This window comes from Jaculus jaculus, chromosome 7, assembly GCF_020740685.1.
Source record: "Jaculus jaculus isolate mJacJac1 chromosome 7, mJacJac1.mat.Y.cur, whole genome shotgun sequence".
NCBI classification, from domain to species: domain Eukaryota; kingdom Metazoa; phylum Chordata; class Mammalia; order Rodentia; family Dipodidae; genus Jaculus; species Jaculus jaculus.
The window spans coordinates 89,159,280-89,168,622 of record NC_059108.1 but is presented as its reverse complement, the minus strand read 5'-3'; the positions used below and the strand labels follow the sequence as shown (position 1 = coordinate 89,168,622).

At 50.4% G+C, this 9,343-nt stretch overlaps 1 protein-coding gene across 1 annotated transcript; it reads left to right on the top strand.

Annotated features, from left to right (window-relative positions):
- The first annotated feature begins 2,989 nt into the window (after window positions 1-2,989).
- Window positions 2,990-7,920, top strand: Foxa1 (forkhead box A1). Its single transcript, XM_004649130.2, has 2 exons — window positions 2,990-3,097; window positions 5,448-7,920. Exons 1-2 carry the CDS (start codon window positions 3,026-3,028, stop codon window positions 6,789-6,791), a joined length of 1,416 nt encoding a protein of 471 aa, XP_004649187.1. The 5' UTR covers window positions 2,990-3,025; the 3' UTR covers window positions 6,792-7,920.
- Window positions 7,921-9,343: the final 1,423 nt, after the last annotated feature.

The following is a 9,343-nucleotide window of genomic DNA, read 5'->3' as shown; positions in this document are numbered from 1 at the left end:
TGAGTGAACCCCCCCCGTTCACTTTAAAACCTGGATGGCCTCTGGGAACATTTTAAAACTTCACCTATGAGTTTCTTGGGTGTCTAGCAATGCCACTATTGAAATGTATACAGGCCAGAAGTAACCCAGTAAACTTTCCTTCTTCTTGTCTCCAGGTAGTCAACTCCAAAAACTAAGATCCCTGGTGTTGGGGCCTCTGCGAGGTTGGATCCAGTGTAGCCTGGCTGTCCACCCCTGGGCACCAGGGAAACCCAGAGTTCCACTTCTAAGACAGGAGGCGCTGTGTTCCGGCGAACCCTTCCGACCCCCCACCTGGTAACACCAGAATCAAGGTTGTAAAGCGGGCAGAGTCCATCCAGCACCACCAACCAGTGTTGGGTTTTGAAGAAGCTTGGGAGAAATCTTCCTTTAGTGACGCGCTATGAATAGCCCATCTCCTTTAAATTGACGTTCTAAAAGGACGACTTGCATACTTGGAAAATAGACTGAAAGAATATTTGATATTTTAATTAACCCCCTTCTAACTGACAGCCGTCCCCCTCCCACCCCTTCCCGCCACACACACACACACACACACACCTTTTTTGGCACCAGCAGCTACATTGTTACTATTCAGGGAAAATGCCCTCGTCATGCTCCCCGGCGTGGAAGCGCCACGGGGGCGCCGGAGGGCCACCTGGGAAAGGAACCCGGAAGAGCCTTAGCCCTGGAAGTCCCCAGAACCAGGCTGAGGAAGCTGCTGAGGGATCTGTGCACAAAAGTATTAGTTTCTGACACACATTCACAGGTACATTTACACAGACTGATGGGAACGACTTCTAGTCACCGGAGTAGACTTCATGGGGGAGGGTGGCCTGCTTTTCCGAGTTCCAGGTGGATTTAATTTCACTGTCATTACTTTCCTTACAAATGTGATGTGCCCCCCTTTTTGTTTAGAAAGGAATTGTAATGCAATGCTTTTATCTTATTTATTTCCTTAACTACATATCTTCACCTTCTTTTGCTCCCCTGCTGACTTAAGAGACTTGTTTAGTTCAAGGATTTAACATGACTCTCTTGCCAGACTTCAAGGAGGAAAGATTTAACAGAACAAAGATTCGGGGGGGGGGATAAGGTATCTATTTGGAAGACAAGTTAAAACACATTCCTTCAAATGAGATTAATTCCATTTTCAAACTTTGCAGAACAAGAATATTTTATGGTTTTAGTCGCTTTAGACTTGATTGCTTCTTAAAGAAATCTAGTGATTCTCCAGGCTGACACATGTTCACACGGTCACACATAGGTTCATTTAGAAACACAGTTGCACGTGCCCAGAGACAGACATCATCTTCTAACCCACGACAAATGCAGTGCCCTCAACCCCAATCCCTTTGATTGGTCTTCCTACACAGGACTAGATTCACTACCCAGGAACTGGTTGCAAGCAAGAGGCTTTCAGTGGAGGAGTATTTTCCACAGGGCCGATTAGGAACCAAGCGAGGTTCGTGGCCCAGCTCCTCCAGGTCACAGACCAGACAACAGTGTGGGCCATCTCTGGTTTCAGGCTGGCACCCTTGCCAGCAGGGCAAATGCATTCCAGTGCCCAGGTACTGGCGCTGCCAGCTAATGCCACCGTTTAGGGAGATGTCCCCTCCCCCTGACCTTTCCCTATCAGAACCCAGACGGTCGCCTCCCGTGTAGTCCCAGAGGCTGCCGCAGGAGGTGGAGGGGTGGGGGTGGGAGGAGGAGCCCGGGATAGAGAGGCAGGCCCGACGAGGTTCCGCCTGCCCTATCACACAGACATCTGTTCTCAGTTTCTTCCTCTTTTTGATCGTTACAGATGACAAGGGGAGTGGAGTGGACTCAGGCGGAAGAAAAAAGTTATGTCATAAAGATATAAAACGGCGCGGTGACTCACCTGCTCTTAGCCGCAGGTACGAGTTTCGTGGCAGCGCCTCGGCTCTGCTAGCCAGGACCCAGGTCGGCCCAACGTCACTCGGCTCGGCTGACTCAGATGACCGGGTTTCTAGTGACGAGGCAAAAGTAGAGTCTTTCCCCCTTTTCTAGCCTGAAGCTCGGGAAGGGGGTGGGGAAGATGAGGGTCCTGTAATCTCTAGTCTTCAATCGCCCAGGGTTGAACTTTGGGTCAGGAATCAGGATGGTGGGGGCAGGGAGCAAGCCAAGGAGCTGAGGTACTCGGGACCCAGTCGGAGCCAGGTCTCCGGGTTGTGGAGCGCCTGTGGGAGGGACGCGGGGTCATTTAGCGAACACGGTCCCTGCACGCGGGTTCCGACGACGCCCCTTCCCAGGCCCTCTCCCGCTGCATAAGTCCCATTTAGAGTCCTGGCCGGTCAGCCCCGGCACCGCCTCGTTTTTTCTTTTTCTTTCCTCTCCAAAAGGGGTTGCGCGCGCGCACACACACATACACACACACACACACACACACACACACACGCCCCATTTTTCCCTATCCTCTGGGCTTAAACCAATTACGCTGCTTTGCAAACAAAGTGAGGGCCAGGTTTGGGGGGGAGGGGGCCGGGCGGGAGGGGCGCACGGGATGGGGGAGCGCGGCTTCGGCGCGGCGACCCGGCTGGGACTGGCGGGCGGCCGCCTCGCAGGTGCACCTCGGGCTTTGTAGGTGCGAGCGTCTTTGTGCGGCGGACAAATGGGGAGAGGACGAGGAGGTGGGCACTCGGGCGACGTAAGCTCCACATCAGCTCAACTGCACTCGCCTCCGCGCACAGGCCGCCCGCTCACTTCCCGCGGAGGCGCTCCCGGGCGCCGCGCTGCGCGGCCGCCGCCTGTCCCAAGCGCTGCCCCCGGCGCTGCCCCCGCCCGCCGCGCCCCCGCCGCGCTTCCCTGTCGCTGCTGGGGCGGCGCTGGACCCTCCCGCGTGTTCGGGTGACCGCGGCCGCCACCGGCGCGCCCTCCCCTCCGCTCCCCTCCCCTCCCCCCGCCCGCCCGCCCCGCGCCGCCCGCGCAGCGCAGCCCGTCGCTCGGCACTGGGCTGGATGGTCGTCTCGGGCAGAGTGGCTCCAGGATGTTAGGGACTGTGAAGATGGAAGGGCACGAGAGCAGCGACTGGAACAGCTACTACGCCGACACGCAGGAGGTGAGAGGCGGGGAGGCAGCAGGGTCTCCTCCTCCCCACCCGGAGCCCGAGTTGGGGAGGGGGAGACGGGCAGAGCCAGGAGGCGAGGTTGGAAGGGACGGTTGGCGCGCGGGCTGGGGAAGCTCCATCCGTGGCGTGGCTGCGCGCCTGCCTGCCCCGTGCTGCCCGGGCCCGCCCAGGCCTCGGAGCCAGGCGCTGCTTGCTGGGTCCCCGGCGCTTGCAGCAGGCGCGAGTTTGAGGAAACTTAACTCTGCTTTGGAAACACTTGCCTCCCTCTGCCCAGCTAAGAACCAGAGCCCGAGCCCGGCACCGGGGTGCCGAGGGTTGGCGGGCCAGCACTGGCACGAGTTGCCAGCAACTCCGAGTAAATCAGACTGACTCATCAAGCCTCCGGGAGGCTTCTGGGCCCCGCCACTTAATTCTTAGATGTCTTCTGGTATATAGAAGTGATCTGTTGCGAAGTTAGGCTTCTTAATAATGAATGATCCCAAATTTTATAAAACTTGGGTCTTCAAAGCCGTTTGGAGACATGTGCACATTCTTCCCTAGAACCGCTGGGTGGCGCTGGTGCGACCCGAATCATTTTCCAGAATTGGGGCCAAGAACCTGTTTCTCTTCATTGTCCCCTTGGTGGCGCGTCCAAGGGTTTATTTTACAACGTGCACAAAAACATTGCTAAGAAAACCAGGTACAGGCGGAACAACTACCTATTAAAAGTGTTCTGGAAACAGCTGACAACTACCCTCAAATTTTAATTACCTTTATTGAAAAGGCCTTGGACAATGTAGGAAGAGAGAAAGAAACTCAATTCTGAAGTACAAAGTACTTTTTCAGACGTAGACATAAAAATGCATAATCGGGAAATATCTCCATGGCAACTGATTTATATTTATATTTAAAAATTCATCTCCAAGTTTATTTTTATGTCATAGCTTGCAGGGTGCTCATAACTACATCTGTTTCTTTTTTCATCTCAGGTTTTGAAATAGAGTTATAGCTACTGAAATATGTAAATTTAAAGACTCCATTATTGTTTGTTAATTCAGATAGGTAGTTTTTAATAAGTCTGGACTTTGTTTTTAAAATACTTAATCCCCTAGAATGACAAGAATTTTCACTTGCTGTTGATTTCAGATGCTTAGAACTCTTCTAGATCTTTAATTGTGATGCAGTCATTTCAATCCGCCAGTCTGTTAAGACGCCTATCGAAAGAGTTTTCATACATGTTAGAGCAGAGAATTAGGCAGTAAAATAGCGTTGAGAAATTGAGTAGAGTTTGATTTTGGAATTTAAAATTATTCCAAAGTATTCACAGAGTTTCAAAGCCGAGGCTTTATAAATGACCTGCAGCAATAAAAAAGTTTGGGGAGGGAAGTTTAAGTTGTATCAACAAAAAAAATTTCAAACGTTAGGAAACTGGAAACAGGTAACAAAATTAATGCATGCTTTTGAATGGCTTTCAGCAGTGACCATATGAAGTCATGTTATAGTTAAATGCATGCAGAGCGCTGATGTTAGGTACCGGTCCCATGTCCCTATGTTGTAAATCTTATTTTCAATTGAATTTTTTCAAAACTTATTTAACTTCTGAGTTTCCTTTTTAAATTTTTACAGTAGCTTTTAGTAGGAGGAGAACGCTAGCAGATTATTTATAGTAAGGGCAGAAAAGTCATCTTTGGCAATAACTTTTTAAGACAAAGCCAGTTGTCAGCAGTAACTGTGTGTGGGGAGGGTCATATGAGCACAGGCAATTTGCTTGAGCAGTGAGTTTATTAATGGTCATCACCCAGCACCAGCCAAACTGCTGTGCATTTAGGGGTGTTCACTAGCCTTGAACAACGAAGGCGCCTATTCGGTGCCCCATTGCTGGCCCAAAGGCCTATATGGAACCCTCTGCACCCTTGGGGTGAAGCGAAGAAATGGAGGGTCAGTAATTAATTCTATTTTCGGAGTTTTAACGACGACTTGGTCGAAAGGCGCTTTGGCTAGGCTGGTCTGGGGAGGAGACTTGGGACAGTGCCTGGTGTGGATGAAGAGATGAAGGGCCCTGGACGCCAGCCCCTGATCCTGGCGTGTAAGGCGATTACGTGTCTTCCCGGGGACATATTTTCTGTGAGCGCTTGTCTTTCATGCCTGCCGCGTTAGGATTTCCCTCCTGCTGTGCAGGACATCTTTGCTCGGACTGGGAAGGGCGCCTAACCATTTGCGCTGGGTAGGGAGTCCCCTCTCCCCAGGTTTACAGAAATGCCGTCCGCTTGCCCCGGGGCTTCGCTCGGGGCCAGCCGAGCTCCCGCTGCCCACCACTAACCGCGCCCTTCGGGGGCCTCTTCCCTCGCTGTCTCCGCTCCAGGCCTACTCCTCGGTCCCCGTCAGCAACATGAACTCGGGCCTGGGCTCCATGAACTCCATGAACACCTACATGACCATGAACACCATGACCACAAGCGGCAACATGACCCCGGCTTCCTTCAACATGTCCTATGCCAACCCGGGCCTGGGGGCCGGCCTGAGTCCCGGTGCCGTGGCCGGCATGCCCGCTGGCTCTGCGGGTGCCATGAACAGCATGACGGCGGCCGGCGTCACGGCCATGGGGGCCGCCCTGAGTCCGGGGGGCATGGGTTCCATGGGCGCGCAGTCGGCGGGCACCATGAACGGCTTGGGCCCCTACGCAGCGGCCATGAACCCGTGCATGAGCCCCATGGCGTACGCGCCGTCCAACCTGGGCCGCAGCCGGGCGGGCGGCGGCGGCGATGCCAAGACGTTCAAGCGCAGCTACCCGCACGCCAAGCCGCCCTACTCGTACATCTCGCTCATCACCATGGCCATCCAGCAGGCGCCCAGCAAGATGCTCACGCTGAGCGAGATCTATCAGTGGATCATGGACCTCTTCCCCTACTACCGGCAGAACCAGCAGCGCTGGCAGAACTCCATCCGCCACTCGCTCTCCTTCAACGACTGCTTCGTCAAGGTGGCACGGTCCCCGGACAAGCCCGGCAAGGGCTCCTACTGGACGCTGCACCCCGACTCCGGCAACATGTTCGAGAACGGCTGCTACTTAAGGCGTCAGAAGCGCTTCAAGTGTGAGAAGCAGCCCGGGGCCAGCGGCGGGGGTGGGAGCGGGGGCAGCGGCTCCAAGGGAGGCCCTGAGAGTCGCAAGGACCCCTCGGGAGCCGGCAATCCCAGCTCCGAGTCGCCGCTTCATCGGGGCGTGCACGCGAAGGGTGGTGGCCAGCTAGAGGGCGCGCCGGCCCCCGGGCCCTCCGCCAGCCCCCAGACTCTGGACCACAGTGGGTCCACGGCGACAGGGGGCGCCTCGGAGTTGAAGACTCCCGCCTCTTCGTCTGCGCCCCCCATAGGCTCCGGGCCAGGGGCGCTGGCGTCCGTGCCCCAGTCCCACCCTGCGCACGGCCTGGCACCCCATGAGTCTCAGCTTCACCTGAAAGGGGACCCCCACTACTCCTTTAACCACCCGTTCTCCATCAACAACCTCATGTCCTCCTCGGAGCAGCAGCACAAGCTGGACTTCAAGGCGTATGAGCAGGCGCTGCAGTACTCTCCCTATGGCGCCGCCTTACCCGCCAGCCTGCCTCTGGGCAGCGCCTCGGTGGCTACCAGAAGCCCCATCGAGCCCTCAGCCCTGGAGCCGGCCTACTACCAAGGTGTGTATTCCAGACCCGTCCTAAATACTTCCTAGCTCCCTGGACTGGGGGTTTGTCTGCATGGCCAAGCTGGTAGCAGGAGAGAGAAAAATATCAACAGCAAAAGAACCACATATCCCAACCAACCACATGATAAAATCCCAACTATTTTTATTTTTCATGTACAGTTTTCCCCAGTGCAAAGGACTGTTACTTTCTTATTGTATTCAAACTCACTCGTTGTATTATTTCAAAGACAGCCAACCCCACACCAAGAAAATATTTTCTCCCTCGAAAGTTAATGATCCACAAGTGTATATATAGAAAATCTTACCCCTTCCTTGCCCTCTTCCCTCGCTTTCCTCTTTCCCCTGCAGGCACATAGTAGCCTGCACAAGGGTTTATTTAAAAAGAAAGAAAAAAAACATGGTCAAGTTTGTAAAATATTTGTTTGTGCTTTTTCTTTCCCCCTAACTTAACCTGGGTCCATCACACGAGTTTACAGGTCTGTGGCAATACTTTTAACCGTAAGAATTGAAACGATAAAGAAGTAGACAGTAGGGGCTGCTGGAAGTATTGAAAAACAGCGCTGAAGTTCTGCAGTGAGGTATAAACAAACATCACAGCCAAGTGTGTTCAGCTTACATTTCTGACACACTCCGATAGCAGCTGTCTTTAAATGAAATACATATGTTGTCTATAGACTTAATTGTGATCACGTATGTAGACCTCATCCATTTTTACATATCATGTAGAGATAACAGATTGGTAATACACATGCTGCATTTTTAAAAGTTGCTTGACCAAGTTACAAGGACCCCACTCCCTTATCCTCGGTTCCTACATATGACCCTGAGAATCAAGTCCTGGGGATTTGCCTTCCTCCAGAACTCTGCTGAGTGCCATGTTCATGTCGTTTTGAGGTCACCACACATGTAAAGTCAGCTTCAGTGTATGTACACCATTTAAAGGAGTCTTTCCTAAGGGAAAACAAGGGAAGATCACAGTGTTGAGGAGAGAAAAGTATTTCAAAATTTGGCCCAACGTTCCAAACTCCCATTGATTGTGGCCATTTTAGTTATTGCCATTGTATGCTTGATTCATCCAGTGTTAATGCACTTTCCACAGTTGGACATGGTGTTAGTTATAGTCAAACGGGTTTCCTTAGTATTCCTCTTTACCTTCTCAATGTTAATTTATTGCATGGTTTATTTTTTCTTTACAGCTGAAATTGCTTTAAATGATGGTTAAAACTACAAATTTAAAAATGTTAATTTTTATCAATGTGATTGTAATTAAGATATTTTGATTCAAATAACAAAAATGCAAGATTTTAAGCCGTGGAATATGTTCCTGATCATTTGCAGTTAAGGACTTTAAATAAATCAAATGTTAACAAAAAAAAAATGATTTCTGTTATTTTCCTTCACTTAAGTCCAAAATGGATCTTTTGAATATGAATTTTTTTCAAATTCTGGACTTTGATATAAATGGCAAAACAACATAATTTAAAACAAAGTGGTTTTCATCTGTCATTTATTTGATCCTGTACCTAGTAACAAAGCAATGAAAGAAATTCAATTAAAGTAGGTAGATAGACTGAAAATATTCCAAGAACTGAGATCTTAAAAATTCTATTCCCAGTAATGTTTACTTCAGGGTTGTTTGGGGTTTTTTTTGGGGGGGGTATAAGCTTTCTGTGTTTCCTTTGAGTTTTTACACTATGAAATCGAATATTACTAAATCCGCAATCTGTTATATTTTTATAATTTCAGTGAGAAAATAATCAGTTGTAACTGATAAAATTAAGTTGTCTACAACAGAGTCGGAACCCTTTTATTAAAAGAAAAACAAAACTTAGCCATCATGGTGACTTTGGAGGAGTGGGAAGAAGGGCAGTTAATTCATTCCTGCAGGAGAAGCTTTATGTCACCAGAGCATTTCAGGGGAACTGCTGTTGTGTATTTCGTGAAGATATTTTTAAAATATCTTTCTAAGAACTTAAAGCTGATAGTTTATTTGTGTTGTAGGAAGCTTTGAAATGCAACTTCACACCCCACAGTTGCTTGGGATCACAAAATCATTAATCTCCTTTGATAGCAGGCTCGCTTTCCAGTCCACCTATTTTCTTTGTAACTCTTGTTCGGATTGACACCAACAATAACAGCGCCAGCCGAAGCAGGGGCTGGCCTGCCTGGGCCCTTGTGTATGAACTCTGTCCTCACCAGGGCTTGAACTTGGACAGCCTTTACTTTGATCGCACCACTCCACACCGCAGACAAGATAAAAAGAGCCGTGCTAGTGGCTGAATTATCCAGTAATTGACTCCCCAGATGGGAAAAGGGGTGCCACATAGCACTTGAGCAAAATCCAGAAATTTCTGCCTGGGCTCTTTTCTACGAGTGAAAGGAAAGGAAATTGCTGACTTGAGTAATTTTAAAACTTAATTTGAAGGCCCCCAAATAGGAAAAAGCTTTAAGTTTCATCAGTTATTCCTATAGCGGGTAATCAAACCCGGCAAATTCCAATTCCAATGTAATATGCGTGCATGATCCTTGGCCTGGGCACCCCAGCCCCCAACTTCAGGTTGCTTTAGGCACCGGACTGC